This window comes from Macaca fascicularis, chromosome 8 (genome assembly GCF_037993035.2).
Source record: "Macaca fascicularis isolate 582-1 chromosome 8, T2T-MFA8v1.1".
Lineage (NCBI taxonomy): Eukaryota > Metazoa > Chordata > Mammalia > Primates > Cercopithecidae > Macaca > Macaca fascicularis.
In genome coordinates, this window is record NC_088382.1 from 41,238,995 (window position 1) to 41,260,514 (window position 21,520).

Genomic DNA, 21,520 nt, shown 5'->3' on the forward strand with positions numbered 1-21,520 from the left:
GAACAAGGACCTGGTTCCCAGATGGGGCAGTTGAGCCCAGCCTGAATTCAACTCATGCCTGCAAAGTGAAGATATTACTCTGTGGGAACCTGTGTGTGTGGTGGGGGTGGGAACTGAGGAAAGACCCTGTCCATATGCTCAGCCAAGAGTACTGGCTGCAAAGGAAAAGGGGGCAACACGTTCCAACTCAGTTTCTCTGGCCAGTGCCATGGTACTTCAGGCCAAGGTGAAGGGTGCATCCGAAGGGACCAGACATGTCCATCCTCTCTGAGAAAAAGGACCTTGGGACTCCTGGGCACCAGGCAAGATGGCAGCAGCAGAAATCCCAGTGAGAGACGCTCATGGGATGAGAAACATCCCCCGACCCCCACCAAGAGAGGTTTTCCAGGAAGACAGAATAAATTTTTATTGCACCCATACCAAACTACAGACACAAATCTTTGAAAGGTAGTACCATTTCATTTAGTGTTGTAGGAAATGTTGGGTTACTTCTTAAAAATGAAACCAAAGAAATTCAAAAGTCTCAAAGAAAGAAAGCAGGAAATAATTCTATAATCCAAAAACATTGGGCGATCCTTCAGTTGGAGGAAGGGGGCGTCAGTTAAGTAGCTCACACAGTAGATATGGAGACACCACGGAGTTAAGTTTGGTGGATACTAGGAATTAAGTTCTCTACCTAAGGCAATTAATTTTTCAGTCGTGAGAGGTTATTATTAGTTCTAGAAAAAGAAAAAAGTTGACTGGGAGAAGGGACCCAGGAAGGAAGAATGGCGTGTCATTTAACATTAAATTGCCTCTCCAGTATATGGCTGAGCATCATGGACCTTCCTCCCTCTCTGCCCCATTGAGCTCCCACTGTTAGCAAAACTGAGAAGCACACGCCTGTGTCTTCTTCATACAGGCATGTGCACACACACCTGTATCTCCTTCATACAGGCATGTGCAGAGCCGTCACCAATCGGGGCCCACAGCTGTTCAGTATGGCAAAGGGCAGGCTTGCTCCTTCATCCACTCTGCTGCCTTGATGAGGTGAACACACTGGAGTAAGATGGAGGGCAGGATACCTGCCAAAGCCTGAGGAATGAGATGATCTGCAACAATCAGGCAAATGCTGGACATTTCAAAAAGCTGACCTCTAACTGCAGTTTATGGGTATAGAATTTGATGCTTCCTTCAAGTCCTAACTGCTCTTTCTGAGGCAGCCAGGCTAGGCCAAGAATGAGCTGCTCCAGTTTCTCCAGAGCACAGCTGCCTCCCAGGGCCTGTCAGCATCTGCAGCAGTTGGAAGGAGGTCCCACCTCTTCTGAGATACAGTCCATTTGTAGGATTCTCCAGTGCTCCAATTCACTAATGTCTGCTAATGGCTCAGAACAGGCTAAAGCTTCTATCAGATAACCCCTCCCCCAAAACTGAGTCCTCAGGGACAGTTGTTGACTGAATGATCTCCAGGTTATCTACTTTGGGAGGTGCAGAAATGCTATAAATTGAATTTTTTCTCAGCAGCAGCAGAAGCCAGGCACCCTTGAGTCAATTGTCCTTCATTGTCCAGAGCTCCCAAGTGGCATTTCAGAGCACAGGAATTCACTCCTCCACCCAGATGTCCCTCTCATATGGACTGAGTCACACACCCCAGGTCCTAGCAGCAGACATCTCCAAACCAACATCCTTATGAACACTGCAGGTCTCTACTCCAGCTCTCCAATGGAAGAAGAACCACGCAGAGCACAACTGCCCCCAGTGCATTTGGGCTATCACAGTAAAAATACATTTATATCAAGTAAAAAACATAATGCGGGACAAATATATACATGCACACTTCCTTTCTTTCTTTTTCTTTTTTTTGTTTTTGAGACAGAATCTCACCTGTTGCCCAGGCTGGAGCACAATGGTGTGATCTCGGCTCACTGCAACCTCCACCTCCTTCGCTCAAGCGATTCTTGTGCCTCAGCCTCCCAAGTAGCTGAGATTACAGGTGGCTGCCACCACACCCAGCTAATTTCTATATTTTTAGTAGAGATGGGGTTTTGCCATGTTGACCAGGCTGGTCTCGAACTCCTGACCTCAAGTGATTCACCTGCCTCGGTCTCCTGGGATTACAGGCATGAGCCACTGCGTCCAGCCATACGTGTACATTTTCAGAGTTCAAGTGAATATACAGTTTTCTTTATAAGTATGTAAATAAATTTCATAACACTACAAAAATACAAGTCATCTGAGAAGTTTACAGTGTTACAGTGATCCCAGTACTGTAGGAGAGAAATAAAATAGCTGTAGATAATTAAAAGCTAATTAGATAAATCAAGTTACAGTATCATCCTTCAGATTAAAGTGCTCTGATACAACCAATGCCACAGCAAACAAAATCCTGGAAAGGGACTGCACTGCCAATGATTTTGCCTTTTAACCTCAGTGTAACAAGTACATACATAAAAGTGATTCTCGATTTCATAACTGCTAGCATCTCCACCCCTGCCCACGCTATTGGCCTGTGACATTCTTCCCCTAGGAGAGATGTCAAGGTTAGATGAGATTCTATCATAGCCAGGAGAAAAAATGAGCAATACCGGAAACATACTAATTCCAGTCTTAAGTGAGTAACAACAAAATTACCTGAAAAATCTGAACTGGTGCTTTTAGCTAAGAAGGAAGCAAGTGTCCTAGTTTAAAAAAAAAAAAGTCTATAAATCTAGTTTTAAAAATACAAATTCAAAAATAAGTATCATCTTCTTGCTCTGCACAATTTTATAACAAGGGGGTAAAATACTGGTGAGTCTATTCATGAGGGAAAATGGAAAAAAATGCAACCATTTGAAGGCTGAGGCATTTCTGTTTTCTACTGACTTTTCACTTTTATTAACTACATTAAGCCCTTCACTACAATTTCCCCAGTATCCCAGAAATAATTTGGGTTTCCTTTTGGGCAGGCAGAGAAAGTGTTCAAAGGACAGACATGCAGATGCAGTTCAATCCCTTTGTGGTCCAGTCCGTGGTCTCCTGTCCCCTGCACAGTGAAGGAGCTTTTTTCTATTTTTTTTTTAAGACGGAATCTTAAAAAAATTGCCCAGGCTCTTTAAGAGTCTTAAAAAACCTCTTGCCCAGGCTGGAGTGCAGTGGCATGATCTTGGCTCACTGCAGCCTCCATCTCCCAAGTTCAAGTGATTCTTCTGCCTCAGCCTCCCAAGTAGCCGGGATTACAGGCACGCACCACCACACCAAGCTAATTTTTGTATTTTTAGTAGAGACGGGGTTTCGCCATGTTGGTTAGGTTGGTCTCGAACTCCTCACCTCAAGTGATCCACCCTCCTCGGCCTTGCAAGGTGCTGGGATTACAGGCATGAACCACTGCGCCTGGCCTGAGGGGGCTTCCTCATCTTGGGGAGTTGGTGGACCCTGTCTCTGCCCCTCACAAGGAGTGTTGCTGAGGAAACCAGGGCACCGAGCAAAGGCACAGGGGGAAAAGGCCAAGCAATCCTATTGACATCATTCCACACCTGCCAGAACTGTATTAGCGAGTGCGTGGACCACCCAAGCAAAGCGCTGAACAGGCTGGTCTAGCCAGCAGGAACCTGGCTGTCAATAAGAAGAGGGGCTTTTACCAAGTTCCTCAAATTGAATAAAGAGTAATTCTTTTAATTCCTGAATTCTACTTTTCCAATCTCCAGTAAAAGGGCCCTGGATCTAAGCAGAACATATTTTAAGGCTAGAGAGTAGTAGAAGTTGATGTTTAGAAAAGGCCACTTGTTCGAAATCCGAAAGGCACACTCAGAGGCTTATTCTAAACACCCCTGCTCCCATCAAAAAACAAGACCCAAGTTTGAGAAGCTGGGTAGGTTTACATGGTATCAAAATTTAACATCTGCAGCCAAAAGCCACACCTGAGCTACTCAAAAGCCAAGAAAGTATGTGTATGTAACACAGCACCAATGGCATGGTCCTTTTTTCATTTAAAGCTTTCTCAGGTAAGCTTTAAGAGCTGGAGGATACATATTGAAAAAAATCTCAGTATGAAAGAAAGAAAACCCCAGTGTTAAAATACATGAATACCTCCTGTGCCATCTGAATCTCTGGCTTAGGATCAGATCTTATGACCACGTCTCTGGTGGGCATAAAATATTTACAACCTAGTTAAAGGCACAGCGGCATTTAAAAATAAAGCCCTGGGAATGTATAGTAAAAGATTCATTGTAATCATTAACCTGGCTTCCATTGGTAGAATTCACTCTTGCCAGATAACATGTGAGGGAGACGGTGATTCGGAGTCTGCTGGCTGGTTATCAGGCAGGGCGAGTCCTTGACCCCTAGAGCAGGTGAAGGTGAAGTCACAAAAACGTCTCGGGGTTTTTTTTCCTGCTGATTTACATCTTTCCTGCTTTTTTGCCAACCTGAGTCGGGATGCGGAGGATATTGGGGGTTTCTTCCATGACTCGGACAAGCAGGTTGTCAATGTAGTCTTCCAGCTCTCGGACCTGGAACTCCTTCTTGCTTATCGTTTCCTTCTGTTTGAGGACCAGCTGGATGAGCTCATCATGGGTCAGCTGTGCGTACGCAAATGCAGGGTCTGAGGGGCTGTATTTCTTTGGAGAGGGGGAGAAAGTTGGGAAAAAGGAGTTATAAAATCAGCATAGAAATCTAAAACCTAAAAGAAGTGCAAAGGAGGAAAAAGTGACTAGTGATCTGGGTTTCTTGGGATCCATTTTCTTTCCTTTTTTTTTTTTGAGACTGAGTCTCACCCTGTCACCCACCCTAGAGTGCAATGGCATGATCTCGGCTCACTGAAACCTCCGCTTCCTGGGTTCAGGTGATTCTCCCACCTCAGCCTCCTGAGTAGCTAGGACTATAGACACGTGCCACCATGCCTGGCTAAATTTTGTGGGGTTTTTTTAGCAGGCACAAGGTTTCACCATGTTGGCCAGGCTGGTCTTGAACTCCTGACCCCAGGTGATCTGCCCGCCTCAGCCTCCCAAAGTGCTGGGATTACAAGGATAAGCCACTGTGCCCAGCCAGGGAATCCATTTTCAGTTTATGGTGAAAACAGGTTGTTGACTGATGAAGTTTTCTGGAAAGGGCCAGATAGCACATATTTGAGTCTTTGCAGGTCACAGATGGCCTTTGTTAATATATTCTTCCTTGTTTTTTTTTTTTTATTTGTTTTGTTTTATTTTGTTGTATGACCTTTCAAAAATGTAAAAACCATACTTGGCTCACAGGTCGAGGACCTCTGGACTTGACTCTGGGTTTGGATTTTAAGCAATGCCATCATGGGAGGACTCAGTTCTCCAAATGAGTGCTCACTCCTCTGGGAACACTAGGAGCTCACATGACCAAACATCAGTGCAGAGCTGGAGACGACTCCCAAGCCAGAGGGGGCCCAGGAAGACATAGCTGTGACAGCAGGTGCAGGGGGCAAGGGCTCTCCTTCCAGGGCAGCAGGTCGAGGTCCAGCCCAACTGTCTGCTCCTGCCAAAGCTGTGCTCGGAAGGACTCGGTGAGCAGGTGGATGCAGAGGACACCCAGGGACTCCAGTTCACATCACTTCATACTTGAGAAATATGCGGAGTCAGAGCCAGGTGCCATCATGCCCCGTCCTCACCCGTGGACATCTAGGCACGCCCTTGGGTACACAGCGGCCTGTCCCAGAGCTGAGTGTTCTGCTCCTGAGGAGAGCACACACCCTGTGGAGTCACTGTGCTTTATCAGCATTTGTGATCTGGGGCCCCTGCCAGCCCAAGCAGCCTGAACCAGGAGGACACGCAAGATAAAGCTTAAATGAAAAGTCACACGCTGTGCAAGTCCCCAGTAAGGAAAAAAAAAGTGACTTTTCCTGAAATCTGTAGCCTGAGATTTACATGTTTAAAGAATCAAGATGATTTTGCTGGCAGAGTTCTGAGGCAGGAATAGCTTTATTGCCCTGAGGGTCTAACGGTCTCACTGTCTACCAGGAAGGCCAAGAGACTACCTTCTCCACGAAGAATCAACACTCGCTCCTCAGTGACATGATAGAAGCCCCAGTTCAGTCCAGTGACGCAAACTGCCTGGACACGAGCCAGAAGTCAAAGGAGGGATCCCAGCCCTCCCATCCTGGCCAGGAACAAAAGCACGATGATGGCGGTACTAACTTAGACACACAACACCAATGTTTCCATAGACAGAGTGAGTTCAACCCCATACAGGCTGCACATTCAGAGGCGAGACACTGGACTGCTTTTCCAAAACCTGCTTCTCCCCTAATCTTTGTTTTTTAAAACTTTGAAGGCATGCATTCATAGCGCACCTTCTCTGGACCTCAGTCACTGTAGATATGACTTCCAAAACAATATTTCATTGAAAAGTTGCATGTCTGGAAAAAAGCCCTAGAGATTGGTTGTACAACAACGTGAATGTACATAATGCCCTTTTTTTTTCCCCCATAGAGACAGGGTCTCGCTATGTTGCCTAGCCTGGTCTCAAACCCAAGCTCAAGTGATCCTCCCACCATGGCCTCCCAAAGTGCTGTGATTACAGGCATGAGCCTCCACACCCAGCCTTACATTTTATATCAAGAAAAAAGAGTCACCTTTGTAAATCATGGCAAAGAGTATGTCCTCAAGGGATTTTAGATTATACTTCTGTCATATAAGGATCTTATTTATTTATTTTTATTTATTTATTTTTTTTTAAAGTTGCAATACATAAGATATTCTGCATGGAATTTGAAAGACAGAGGGATACAGAGGCTGACACCTGTAGGGTGTCCTATAATTAATTCCAACACCTAACATTTGGGTCTCTTTATTTTTCCTGGGATTCTTTTTCTTTCTTTTTTTGAGACAGTCTCACTGTGACGCCCAGGCTGGAGTGCAGTGACACGATCTCGGCTCACTGCAACCTCTGCCTCTCAGGTTCAAGTGATTCTCCTGCCTCAGCCTCCCGAGTAGCTGGGATTACAGGCACCTGCCACCATACCCAGCTAATTTTTGTATTTTTAGTAGAGATAGGGTTCTACCATGTTGACCAGGCTGGTCTTGAACTCCTGACCTCAAGTGATCCTCCTGCCTCAGTCACCCAAAGTGCTGGGATTACAGGCATGAACCACTGAGCCTGGCCTTCCTGGGGTTCTTGATGATATGTTTTATAATGTCAGCCTCATACAAAGTAATAGTTTTACAGCTTTGTACTATTTAGTAAGCATTTTTTCCATCATAACATTTTAGCAAAACTTGCTTTTCTAGTGGATGCTTAAAATCCCATTATATTTTAACTATTCCTCTATTGCTGGATATTTATGTTGTTTTCAATTTGTACAATTATATATAACATTTTAATCAAAATGCATGAACATAAATCTTTGGCCATATCTCTAAGTACTGATAAATGCCTAGAATTGAAAATGTGTACACACTTAAGGTACTTCATACGAACCACCAAACAGCTATTTAATTTGGATTATGTAATTCAAAGGGAAAAAGGATATAAAGGACTTTAAAATCATTAGAAGAGCCTAGTTTTGCGATATTAAAAAATTATAAAACAGGGCCAGGCATGGTGGCTCACATCTGTAATCCTAGCACTTTGGGAGGCTGAAGCAGGTAGATCATGAGGTCAGGAGTTCGAGACCAACCTGGCCAACATGGTGAAACCTCATCTCTACTAAAAATACAAAAAAATTATCCAGGCATGGTGGCGGGCACCTGTAGTCCCAGCTACTTAGGAGGCTTAGGCAGAAGAATCGCTTGAACCCGGGAGGCGGAGGTTGCAGTGAGCCAAGATCGTGCCACTGCACTTGAGTATGGGCAACAGTGCGAGATCCTGCCTCAAAAAAAAAAAAAAAAAATCATAAAATAATCCAGCATCATAAAAAGTGAGTAATGGCCTTGAAGAAAAAGCACAGAGAAAATACCCACAAATGCAAGAAAGAATGGTACCCATTGTCATGTATTTCTCACCAGGATTCTTACCCTGGACTTTTCCTTTTACGTAGTTGTAATAATGACATACATTCAAATGTGCATCCAACTTTTTCCATATCACAGATGATTTTTGGATCTAGTTGGCTTTATTTTAAAACGGAAATGTTAAAGCCACCTGGGTAAATAAGACACTCTCAGTTATAAATCATCTATAAAGGATGGAGGCCCTAAAACAACAACCAAGAAAAGAAAAAAAAAATCACTGTAGTAATGATCCAGCTAGCTTTTCATAACTTTAGCTATGCAATTTCTTTCCCTTAAACCTCTCTTACTTTGCAACATTCCAAAGAGTAGGTATCTTTATAAATACTGTCTTATCCCTTAACACAAAACATCTATCATGCGGCAGGCCAATAGCAGAGTCTCCAGGAAATGTCCCGTATTTACCCAGAATGTTTACTAGGCATGGTCCAGAACCAAGAGATGTGTTGCAGGCAGGCAGCAGGGCGGCAGTCAGGCTTACAAATCATGAGCAAAATAAGCAGCAGTTGCCTTTGTTTTGAGCTAAGTTATTCTCTTAGGGCCAGGAGATAAGCCATTGAATTAAATGAGCTTTGAAGAGGAAATAAAATGGTAGCCAAAGGTCTTGCTAACTTCCCAGAAACAAGGTGTTTGTTTCTCTTTGGAGCCACACTGCATTCCAGTGTGTAGTAAAAGGAAGATGGATGGGAAGCTGCTGAATGACTCTAATGTTCATTGCTGTCCTTTTATCCCATTTCCTGATAAATATCATTAACTCCAGGAAGACAAGTGCTGCCTCTTCTATCTGCAACAACCACACAGAAGCCAGGCAAGCTGGTTCACATATTGTACATTTTTAGGCTAGGGCTGAAATGTAGTAGGTACACAGTTCTGGCTGTGGCTGATAATTTTGAGACCAATGCTTACCACCTGCCCTGTCAATGTGTTCTACAAAGAAAGAGTGGGGGCCAGGCACAGTGGCTCACACCTGTAATCCCAACACTTTGGGAGGCCAAGGCGGGTGGATCACCTGAGGTCAGGAGTTCGAGACCAGCCTGACCGACATGGTAGAACCCCATCTCTACCAAAAATACAAAAAAATTAGCTGGGGGCCGGGCGCGGTGGCTCAAGCCTGTAATCCCAGCACTTTGGGAGGCCGAGACGGGCGGATCACGAGGTCAGGAGATCGAGACCATCCTGGCTGACACAGTGAAACCCCGTCTCTACTAAAAAATACAAAAAAACTAGCCGGGCGAGGTGGCGGGCGCCTGTAGTCCCAGCTACTCGGGAGGCTGAGGCAGGAGAATGGCGTGAACCCGGGAGGCGGAGCTTGCAGTGAGCCAAGATCACGCCACTGCACTCCAGCCTGGGCGGCAGAGCGAGACTCTGTCTCAAAAAAAAAATAAAAATAAAATTAAAAAAAAAAATCAGCTGGGTATGGTGGTGCATGCCTGTAATCCCAGCTACTTGGGAGGCTGAGGTTTAAGAATTGCTTGAACCTGGGGGGTGGAGGTTGCAGTGAGCTGAGATCGCACCATTGCACTCCAGCCTGGTCAACCAGAGCGAAAATCCATCAAAAAAAAAAAAAGGAAGGAAGGAAGGAAGGAAGGAAGGGAGGGAGGGAGGGAGGGAGGAAGGGAAGGAAGGAAGGAAAGGAAGGAAGGAAGAAAAAAAAAAAGTGGGGCAAGAAAGAAGATGCTAACTTGTTTTCAGCAATCATCAGTTAGGATTACTTGGCTTCTTTTACCAAAAACTTGGACCTCCAGCTTCCTGTGAACCTTTATCCCAGCTCTTACTGGTAGATGTGCAATGAAGCCAGAGGGAATAACAAGTACCCAGCACTTGAAAAACACTTTCAGCCAAGCATGGTGGCGCATCTGTAGTCCTGGCTACTTGGGAGGCTGAGGTAGGAGGATCACTTGAGCCCAGGAGTTCGGGGATGTGATAAGCTATGATTGCACGTATGAATAGCCATTACCCGCCAGCCTAGGCAACAGAGCAAGACCCCATCTCCATTAAAAAATAAAACAAAGCTAGGCATGATGGCTCATCCCTATAATCCCAGCACTTTTGGAGGCCAGGGCTGGTGGATCACCTGAGGTCAGGAGTTCGAGACCAGCCTGGCTAACATGGCAAAACCCCATCTCTACTAAAAATACAAAAATTAGCTAGGCATGGTGGCAGGCGCTTATAATCCCAGCTACTCTGGAGGCTGAGATAGGAGAATTGCTTGAACCCGGGAGGTGGAGGTTGCGGTGAGCCAAGATGGCGCCATTGCACTCCATCTTAGGTGACGAGAGCAAAACTCCATCTCAAAAAAAACAAAAAAAAACAAAAAAGAAAACTATTCAATATCCAGAGTCCCTGGGACTGTAAAATCTATGATGGAATGAAATTTTAGCTGCTCTGAACTAAAATAAAAATAAAGTGTATTTCTATAGACTGCAGTTCCTAGTGTCAGTTGGGAAGTCCCTCTCTACATATTTGAAATACAACATATCCTGCCCACTAAAGGTCACCAATCCCTCAGTAAATCATTCTCTTCTAGTCCAGATAATGAGTTGAAGACCAGGGATTCGCAGCAAGGCAGTATTCTAAATCCTTGATTCTAGAACCAGAAAGGGCAGGATGAAGACACTCCCAGGCAGAGTTCATCTGGGAGGCTGGTTTTCTTTTGTGGGGAGTTGTTTTTTAATATGAGCCCATACTTTTCAAAGAGAAGAGACCCTCCAAATGAGCAAGATACTTCCTGGAAATTTAGCTTAAGGAAATCATCTAAAAGAGGAGAAAAAGTTCCATATAGAAAATTATTGACTATAGTGTTAATTCATACTGAAAAACAGAAAACAGGCTGGGCATTGTGCCTCACACCTGTATCCCAGCACTTTGGGAGCCCGAAGCAGGTGGATCACTTGAGCCCAGGAGTTCAAGACGAGCCTGAGCAACATGGTGAAACCCCATCTCTACAAAAAATACATAAATTAGGCCGGGCGCGGTGGCTCACGCTTGTAATCCCACCACTTTGGGAGGCCGAGGCAGGCAGATCACGAGGTCAGGAGATCGAGACCATCCTGGCTAACATGGTAAAACCCCATCTCTACTAAAAAAAATACAAAAAATTAGCTGGGCGTGGTAGCAGGCGCCTGTAGTCCCAGCTACTTGGGAGGCTGAAGCAGGAGAATGGCGTGAACCCGGGAGGCGGAGCTTGCAGTAAGCAGAGACCACGGGCCACTGCATTCCAGCCTGAGCGACAAAGCGAGACTCCGTCTCAAAAAAAAAAAACAAAAAACATAAATTAGCCAGGCGTGGTGGCGCTCGCCTGTAGTCCCAGCTACTTGGAAGGCTGAGGTAGGAGGTTTGATTGGGCCCAGGTGGTCGAGGCTATGATGAGCCGTGATCATGCCACTCCATTCCAGCTTGGGCAACAGAGTGAGATCCTGTATCAAAAAAAAAATTTCCTGATTTTGATGAATCTCCTTACTGTTAGAAATATTTAGGGGTAAAAGGAGCATGAGGTAGGCTGGGCGCAGGGGCTCATCCCTGTAATCGCAGCACTTTGGAGGGCCAACACAGGCGGATCACCTGAGGCCAGGAGTTTGAGATCAGTGTGGCCAACATAGCAAAACCCTGTCTCTACTAAAAATACAAAAATTAGCTGGGCATAGTGGCGCATACCTATAGTCCCAGCTACTCAGGAGGCTGAGGCAGGAGAATTGCTCAAACCCAGGATGGGGAGGTTGCAGTGAGCCAAGATTACACCACTGCACTCCAGCTTGGGTGACAGAATGAGATTCCATCTCAAAAAAAAAAAAAGTTCCCTGATTTTGATAAATGTCCTTATTGTTAGGAATTACACAGTTAAGTATTTAGGGTTAAAAGGAACATGAGGTACACAACTTACTTCCAAATGATTTTAAAAAAAAAATTATGCATACATCTGCATGTGTATATTCAGAAAGAGAGAAGGTCAGGCAGAGGAAGAGAGGATGAGACTGATTGGCAAATGTGGTCAAATGTTAACCACTAACAAACTGGGAGGAAGGGTTTACAGGAGCTCTTTGTACTGTTCTTGCAACTTTTTTTTAACATTTGAAATTATTCCAAATAAAGTTACCAGAAAAGTATATCTATGCAATGATTGCAATTATCAGAATTTTACATTCTTGCCAAAGGAAAGGAAACAAGAGGGAAAAAGAAAATACCTGACCTGAATGGGCCAGATTGTGGGTGACATTTTCTTCTCATTAAAAAGAAGCGCCAGGCTGGGTGTGGTGGCTCATGCCTGTAACCCCAGCACTTTGGGAGGCCAAGGTGGGAGGATCACTTGAGCCCAGGATTTCAAGACCAGCCTAGGCAACATAGCAAGACCTCATCTCTATTAAGAAGGAAAATGTTTAAATATTTTTTTTTTTTTTTTTTTTAAATTTTTTGAGACGGAGTCTAGCTCTGTTGCCCAGGCTGGAGTGCAGTGGCCGGATCTCAGCTCATTGCAAGCTCTGCCTCCCGGGTTTACGCCATTCTCCTGCCTCAGCCTCCTGAGTAGCTGGGACTACAGGTGCCCACCACCCCGCCCGGCTAGTTTTTTGTATTTTTTAGTAGAGACGGGGTTTCACCGTGTTAGCCAGGATGGTCTCGATCTCCTGACCTCGTGATCCGCCCGTCTCGGCCTCCCAAAGTGCTGGGATTACAGGCTTGAGCCACCACGCCCGGCCAATAATTTTTTTAAAAAAGAAGGACCAGCGTCAATCATGTTGCTTGAGACAAAAAAAAATTTAACAATAACTAAACAAGTAAACAAGTATAAGGGAATAAAGTAATTGTCCAGTGGAATGTCTGGGGGCTTCCAAAGTTTACTTAAAGACTCCAGATGTATGACTAAGTGGTTCCTGGCACCACCAGCTGCCCAGGGTGAGGTATACGATGGTGACTATGGAAACAGGTGCTCTGTCAATCCCTAACGAATGCACCAGCTTCCCAGAAGACATACCTTCATCATGGCCTCGTTGTTCAAGTTCTCACTGATGATGGTGGCAGTTCCCAAGCTGGAGTTAGCAACCTTGGTGGTCGTTGCATTCATTGGCTTCACAGGATGCAGTCTAAAGAGAAGGGGAAAAGGATCTTTAGACCCTCCTGACATGGCAAAACTGAGCAACTGCCCACCACAAAGATGGCAGCCAGTAAGCCAGACAAGGGGCAGGTGGGTCACATGCTGCCCTCATCTCCGGGCCAACACACTCCGATGTCTCAGTGCCTGTGGAAACAAAAGTAGTCAGGACTGGGCCGCCACATGCAAGCCAGCAAAGCACGTCCTTGCCCAGATGTCCTGGTATCTTCACGGGACCCTTGGTCTTCTTACAAACATCAGAACATTAAAGGCAGTCTCTTATTTTCTGAAGTCAACTAGAGCCTAGGCGTTCACTGTAAAACTTTGCAGAGGCTTCTGTCCCTCCATAGTAAAGAGAGTTCAAAAGAAACATACAAGCTTCACGTTGGGCAGTGCTTGAAGAAGTTTTTGACACTGCTAGATGCTACCACCGCTCAATGCCAGTTAGTTCTGAGACTGTTAAGATACTGGTGGCATTGCGTTTCTGCAATGTGAGTGCTCCAAATCTGACTGTGCAGAATAATTCCTAAGCTATATTTACAGACTGCTATTATGTTCTTGCTATAAACGCAGCAGCGTCTTGAGGTATTACCACCACAAGGGGCAGTCCTACCAGCAGGACAGTGATAGGCGGGTTGTCCTGTCAGACGTCTGTGTGGTTAGAAAGCCGTAACCTCTGCAGGTAGGAAGCAAAGGGGGACATTGCTGACATTTACATAGACAATCTCCCCCATCTCTCACCTGTGCTTGGCTGACCCAGTTCCAGCGCCTGGCTGAGCTGAGACTGGATGTGTCTCCGAGGGTGAGACCCAGGCCTGGAGGAGTGGCTTCCTCTTGCCAAAATTTTCAACTCTACCAGCGGAGCCCTCTGCTGTGGCTTTTTTTTGAGATTCTGCTGTGCTGGTGTGGTGAGTGTCAGAATGTGCAGAGCTGGGGAAAGACTGTGTGGCAGGAAAGAGCTCAGAAGGGGAGGGGCTGGGTACAGGATTGTCCAGGGACGTGCCAGGAGGCGGGCTTGGACTCCCATTTCCCATCGGTTTTTCTTCCTCACCACCACTGGGGCCTGGCAGCTGTTCATCAGAGCTTGAGCTCTTGCCAAGATGTGGTTTGTGAATTCCGAACTCTGTGGTCTGCTCTGAAGGAGCTGTCACAGATGCTTTGGGTGCTTGCAGGCTGAAATCATGCAGGCCCTCCCCCAGTGCCAACCTATCTGCCTTGCCACTGGGCCCCTTTCCCCTCTCAGGACAGGGGACTACCAAGCTCAAGGACGAAGCTCCTATGTCCAGAGTTGACGACTTTGCCGTCTCTCCATCATCTTCAACCTGATCTATTCTTTCATCATCCGATGCAACTTCAGGAATGGAAGGAAGGCTTAAGTTCAGATCGGCTGTGACTGGAGATTTAAAATCTGAGGCCAACTGAAGGTCACTCAAGGGGTCAGACAATAAACCTTCATGGTCACTGGCTTTGCTCTGATACTGAGTCACAAGGGCATCCTCTCCCTCCATCCTAAAGAGTGGAGTGTCTTTGGCTGAGCTTGCTTCACTCGTGGGGCCTTCGGAGAAACTCTCCTCCAGGGAGGGGAGGAGGAGGTGACCCGCCAGGGAGGCTGGCGCACCGCACGTCGCTGGCCCAGGTGTGGTCACCGATTCCCTCTCTGAGTCCTCTGTGTGGGGAGACCCAGGAGACTCTCCAGCAGAGGCGTTTCCAGCAACAGCCCATGCAGGGGTCAGCTCCTGGGGACAACTGCTGTGTCCTTCCACCAGCGGGACGGCCCTCTCTACCACCTCTTCTGTGAAGAGCTGCTCAGAAAATGACACGCGCTTCTTGGTTTTCTTCTGGCCCTCACGGAGGTTCAGACCCATCTCTTCCAGCTTCTGCATCGTGGAATCAATGGAAGGGACTGATTCTCCCATGGGAAGAGGAGGTGCTGCTTCTTCAACTGCATCCCTAGCTTTGCTCCCCACAAGAGACCCAGCCTGACTCTCCAAGTCTTTGTCTCCTCCTGCCACAAGCTCCCCAACGGGGCTCGCAGCTCCATCACTGCTGAGTGAAAGGGCAGACGGTACTTCCTGGGCCTCTCCAGATGATGGGCTGTAGTCTTGTTTTTTGTGGGGGAATCTCGGAAGTTCTTCCTCTTGTCGCCCCGTTTCAGGCTGCTCCGGGAGAGACTCCTCCAACTCAAGGCTGCTGGTGTTCTTCTCTGTGCCTGTCTCACAGGTCCTGCCCATCAGAGAATTTTCTGTCCCTTTATTCACTGGAATGGATGGCTGTTTGAAAAGTGATCCCGGGGCAGAAGAACCAGAATTTGGAACTGGTGTTAAACTCTCCGTTTGCAACTCTGCCTTAGGGAGCAAGGGTGGTTCTTCAGACTTGGCCTGGCCCCTATCTATGAGAGGACAGCTTTCAATTGGAGTGGATGTGGAAATGGGAGCTGCTATGGGAGATGAGAGAGAGGAGAAGACAGAAAGACTCTCAGAAGACTGTGTGTCTGTACCATGTCCCAATTCAGAGGGGACAGGTGCCTGGCCAGAACTAGAAGGGAGAGGAAGAGAGGAAGGGGAGTCAGCGGGGGAAGGAAGCCTGGCTGTGGGTTGCGCCTCCGGAGACACTTCCAGTCTGCAAAAAGGACAAAATAAAATCTGCAGGTCAGTGCAGATGCATCATGAGAGACAAAGAAAATACACAAAAATCAAGTCATTCACCAGGGGAGAACGTCTTTACACGGGCAGTACCTTAAGAAGTTAAAAAAGGAACACTAGCCAGGCGCAGTGGCTCACACCTGTAATCCCAGCACTGTGGGAGGCCGAGGCAGGCGGATCACCTGAAGTCAGGAGTTCGAGACCAGCCCAGCCAACATGGTGAAACCTCATCTCTACTGAAAAATACAAAAATTAGTCAGGTGTGGTGGTGTGCACCTGTAGTCCCAGCTACTCTCAGGAGACTGAGGCAGGAGAATTGCTTGAACCTGGGAGGTGGAGGTTGCAGTAAGCCGAGATCGCGCCACTGCACTCCAGCCTGGGTGACAGCGGAAGACCGTCTCAAAAAAAAAAAAAAGGAACACTAACACTTAACAGACACTTTTACAACCAAGCAGATCTGTCACACAAAAGTCTGTTGCAATAGAATGAAAAGATCCCAGTAAAGATCTGGTTTCTTGTGGTGATTAACACAAGGCCCGAACATTTGATTATTACAGGACAAAATGCACCTAAAAGTTTCAAAGTGGTTAAAGATGTTAACACAAAGCAATAGGCACAGATAAGTTCAAGAGGAACAGTGTGTATGTGTGTATGTGTGCATGTCAAAGTAAGCAGAATCTCTCAAAAAACAAATCTCTCACTCCCCAGACCACAGAAATATTGTCAGTGTCAATGTGAGTCACACAGAAAAGCACAAGTCCCCAAGGCCAGTCCCCAAGTCTCACGCTGGCTCTCACAACAAGGGGCAAAGTGGACACAGAGAACTGTCACTGTCACTCGAGAGAGGACCATCACTGTCACTCGTCACTGTCACTGTCACTCGAGAGACCAAGGGTCTCTCGTACCAGAAACCAATGCCAAAATGCAATGAGCCAGGATAACATCTGGCTCAAGGGGAAATATGAGATAAGAACTTCGTAAACACAGGTACTGCATATACTACAACCCAAACCCAGTATTCCCAACTTGCAACACCCAGAGTCTGCTACAAACCATTGCATTCCACTGAGATCTGATAAGCTGACAGAAAGGACAGACCATGCCTGCAGGGCAGTAGCTCTGGGCTAGGAAACATCACTGCAATTTGTACAGGGCAGGCCAGACTGGCAGTAGGGACTCGTTAAAAAAAGAATTTAGACCAGCAAACCTTTGGCACGTACGGGTACTGTGACATCATGGAACCAGCAAGAGCTGGTCTAACGTAAGCCTGAAAACCACCAATGGCGAGGTAGAAATGCCCTGCATGAGAAGAGCCAAAACTCACCGGGGCTTGACAGCTCTGGTCTGGGGAGCCCTCTGAGAGGAAATTGGAGGTTTTGGTTCAGACTTGGACTCCGGCTCAGCTTCTGGTTCTGTGATCTGCACATCTTCAAAGGGGTTCAGGGAGCTGCCCTGTCTGGAGACAACAGCTGCGGTATCTTTCTCGGATCTTCTCACAAGGTCTTCAGCAGGCCCCGACGCGTCCTCCCCGGGCTTAACCCCCATCAGCATGCCTTCCTTCTCCCTCCCCAGGACCGTGAGAGGGTTTTCACCTTCACTGCTCTTAGCCACGTCCTTCTTCCCCGTCATCAGAGACAGCAAAGAGGACCTCCTGCTCTCTGGTTTCTTGCTCTCCTTGGCTTCTTTTGCGGCCTCCGAGTTTGCGGGGGCCATGTTTTCCCTGAGGTCCCCACTGACCAGTGGGGCAGGTCGGTAGGACGGCAGGGTCATAGACTTCAAGGAGTCCTTGGTGGAAGATTCGGAGAACCGCCTGTCAGAAGACAGCCCACCTCCTTCAGCAGGCTCCTTCCAAGACCCAGCCGCCAGGTTCTCCGTAGAAGAGAACAAATGCTTCTTTCTGAAGCCCCTGGGGGATGGGGAGGAGGATGGGCTACTGTCCTTGGTCTCACCCTTGCCTTCTGGCTGCTCCAGGTAAACATGGTTCCCATTGATGCAGACATTAGAGCGGGAAAGGACATCGTTCTTAGACCGAAGGCCGCCAAGAAAGGAAAGTCCTTCCTTCTTGGGAAGGGTGAAGTTGACCTGGTTCAGTTGCTTAAGATCTGTACTCGCTGTTCTCTTGTGAGACATGACTTTGGGAAGAAAAACAAAGAACAGAAAGGGGATAAGATGTTAAACGGGTGGTTTGCAGTGTGGGGGCATCTGTCAATGTCTGGATACATTTCTGGTTGTCACAGCTTGGAGGGGGTGTGCTGCTATTCGTATCCAGCAGGTAGAGGACAAGGATGATACTGAACATCTTACAATGTATAGCACAGTCCCCCCCCGACAAAGGCCTATCTAGGTCAAACTGTCCACAGTGCTGAGGTTGAGAAACCCTGGATTAAACCAATGAAAAGGGCAGCAGTAGAAGGTAGAGTAGCAGAATCCAGCCAGTGGGAGGGATTTAGACATTGAAATCGAAGTTCAAAATACATAATTAACTCAGAGCTAAAGGAACCAGATTCCTTGGCTTCTGATAAGACTATATCCCACAAGGGTTAAGCACATCACAGGAACTCAATAACTACCTGATGAATTAATGAAATATCAGAATTACTATAAGGTTTCATGGTTTTACCCTTAAAAAAAAAAACAACTTTGAAGACACTCGTTCTATTAGCTCTAAAAGTTTGTACTAACGGACATCATTTATAGAGCCAGAAACTCTGGAAAAGGAATTTAGGCATTCTTAGAAACCAGAGGGTATAATCCCAGCACTTTGGGAGGCCGAGGCAGGCAGATCACTTGAGGTCAGGAGTTCAAAACCAGCCTGGCCAACATGGTGAAACCCTGACTAAAAACACAAAAATTTGCCGGGTGTGGAGGTGGGCACCTATAATCCAAGCTACTCAGGAGGCTGAGGCAGGAGAATCGCTTAAACCCAGGAGATGGAAGTTTCAGAGAGCCAAGATCGCACCACTGCACTCCAGCCTGGGTGACAGAGCAAGACACCATCTCAAAGAAAGAAAGAAACCAGAGGGCTTAGAAATAGAGAGGGCATCTCAGCTATGGGCAGTGGTTCACACGGGTCATACCAGCCGTTTGAGAGGCTGAGGCAGGAGGATTACTTGAAGCCAGGAGTTTCAGACCAGCCTGGGCAACATAGTGAGACCTCATCTCTAAAAAAAAAAAAATTTTTAATTAGCCAGGTGTGGTGGTGCACACCTATAGCCCCAGCTCCTCAGAAGGCCAAGGTGGGAGGATTGCTTGAGCCCATGAGTTGGAGGCTGCGGTAAGCTATGATCGTGCCACTGCACTCCAGCCTGGCAATAGAGCAAGACCCTGTCTCTAAAACAAACAAACAAAAAATATTTTTTCTTTTTTTTGAGACAGAGTCTCACTCTGTTGCCCAGGCTGGAGTGCAGTGACACAATCTCGGCTCACTGCAAGGTCCGCCTCCTGGGTTCACACCATTCTGCTGACTCAGCCTCCTGAGTTGTTGGGACTACAGGCGCCTGCCACCACGTCCGGTTTCACCGTGTTAGCCAGGATGGTCTCGATCTCCTGACCTCGTGATCCACCCGCCTCGGCCTCCCAAAGTGCTGGGATTACAGGCATGAGCCAACAAAAAATATTTTTAAAAAAGAAACAGATAGAGCTTTTTTTTTTTTTTTTTTTTTCTTTTTTTTTTTTTTTGAGACAGAGTCTCACTCTGTTACCCAGGCTGGAGTGCAGTGGCACGATCACAGCTTACTGCAGCCTCTACTTCCTGAGCTCAAGCAATCCTCCCAGCCTAGCCTCCTGAGTAGCTGGGACTACAGGAGTGTGTCATCACATCTGGCTAATGTTTGTACTTTTTGTAGAGACAGGGTTTCACCATGTTGCCCAGGCTAGTCTCAAACTCCTGGGCTCAAGCGATCTGCCCGCCTCGGCCTCCCAAAGTGCTGGGATTACAGGCGTGAGCCACCGCGCCTGGTTTGAGAGACGGCATCTTAACCACCACGATCATCACCACCATCACCATGATTTTGTAACTGAGGAATTGAATTAGACTCTTTCTCTTAAGATTTGTCTGTTTCTTCTCTCTCAGAATGAAGCATGGTAAGTGGAAGAAGAGATGTCAGGAAGTGGAAGCAGGAAGAGGCAGAAACTCACCATCCGAGGCTGAGGAGGACTCGTCCTCATTGTCGTCTTCATCCCACTGGGACTGAAAGTCTCCGGGACGAAGCAGCACTTTTTCTGGCTTTGAAGTCGGCAGGACAGACATGGACTGGGAAAGAGGCGTCTTCTGCAAATTCGACTTGGAAAATAAGGTCTTGATCTTCGATTTCTTTTTCTTGTCTTTGCCCACAGACTCATCATCACTGTCGACCGAAGGTGTCGTGCTGGGGATGATGGCTGAGGCGGTGTCTGACCCGCTGTCCTTATTCTTCCCCTTGATCTTGTCCTTCAGTTTTCCAAATGGATTCCGAGACTTGTCTTTCATAGAAAGGTCAAACATGCTGGCAGTCATGTTGTTTCTCATAAACTGAATGTCAACCTCAATTTCTCCTCGCTCCTTGTCCTTCTTTCCTGGTTTGGATTTCAGCTTATACCACCTGAAAGGAGAAAGGCCGAGGAGTTACTTTTGAATGGAAGCAACTGCAACGATGTTCACAATTCCCATGAACTGGCCTCTCCTCTTTGCTACCAACAGCCTCTTCAATGCGTGCATTCTCACACTTTCTCTTTGGGAAAGCAGAATGAGAGCAGAATTTTTTTTTTTTTTTTTTTTGGACACAGAGTCTTGCTCTGTCACCCAGGCTGGAGTGCAATGGAGTGATCTCGGCTCACTGCAGCCTCTGCCTCCCGGGTTCAAGTGATTCTCCTGCCTCAGCCTCCTGAGTAGCTGAGATTACAGGAGCTCGTCACCACATCCGGCTAATTTTTGTATTTTTAGTAGAGACGGGGTTTCACCATGTTAGCTAGGCTGGACTCGAACTCCTGACCTCAGGTGATCTGCCTGCCTCAGCCTCCCAAAATGTTGGGATTACAGGCGTGAGCCACTGCGCCCGGCTGACAGCAGAATTTGCACTTTTTTTTGAAACGGAGTTGCGCTCTGTGGCCCAGGCTGGAGGGCAGTGGTGCGATCTCGGCTCACTGCAAGCTCCACCTCCCCGATTCATGCCATTCTCCTGCCTCAGCCTCCCCAGTAGTTGGGACTACAGGTGCCCGCCACCACGCCCGGCTGATGTTTTTGTTTTTTGGGGTTTTTTTGTATTTTTTTAGTAGAGACAGGGTTTCACCATGTTAGCCAGGATGGTCTCGATCTCCTGACCTCATGATCCGCCCTCCTCGGTCTCCCAGAGTGCTGAGATTACAGGCATGAGCCACCGCGCCCGGCCTGCACTTTCATTTCTTTTGTTTTTTATTTTGCACTTTTAAGACATGCACTAGACAAAGATAGGATCCAGTGTTGTGCTTAGTGTATAATCACCTCAGATCCTGATTCAATAAAGAGCTCATTCTAAAAATAAAGAAAAAAAAATATTCTATGGAATCACTTCCGATGACTGATGTTTTCCTTCAGTAGGGTAAAAATGCAATGATCAGGGCCGGCACGGTGGCTCACACCTGTAATCCCAGCACTTTGGGAGGCTGAGGCGGGTGGATCACAAGGTCGGGAGTTCAAGACCAACCTGGCCCATATGGTGAAACCCTGTCTGTACTAAAAATATAAAAATTTAGCCAGATGTGGTAGCAGGCGCCTGTAGTCCCAGCTACTCGGGAGGCTGAGGCAAGAGAATCACCTGAACCTGGGAGGTGGAGGTTGCAGTGAGCCGAGATCGCACCACTGCACTCCAGCCTGGGCAGCAGAGTGCAACTCCATCTCAAAAAGGATAAAA

General features: G+C 47.0%; 1 protein-coding gene across 2 annotated transcripts in view; it reads right to left on the minus strand.

Moving 5' to 3' along the window:
* Positions 1-380: 380 nt before the first annotated feature.
* The window catches only part of RAB11FIP1 (RAB11 family interacting protein 1), a 42,390-nt gene continuing 21,250 nt past the window's right edge, over positions 381-21,520 (minus strand). Inside the window, exons 2-6 of one of the 2 annotated variants that reach the window (XM_005563059.5) lie at positions 19,791-20,233; positions 16,978-17,785; positions 13,753-15,630; positions 12,895-13,003; positions 381-4,574 (exon numbers count right to left, since the gene is read on the minus strand). In XM_005563059.5, the coding sequence (XP_005563116.3) occupies positions 4,356-4,574; positions 12,895-13,003; positions 13,753-15,630; positions 16,978-17,785; positions 19,791-20,233 (3,457 nt within the window). In that variant the 3' untranslated portion in view covers positions 381-4,355. The remainder of the gene's footprint in view (positions 4,575-12,894; positions 13,004-13,752; positions 15,631-16,977; positions 17,786-19,790; positions 20,234-21,520) is intronic. The other variant, XM_005563060.4, reaches the window with a different exon arrangement.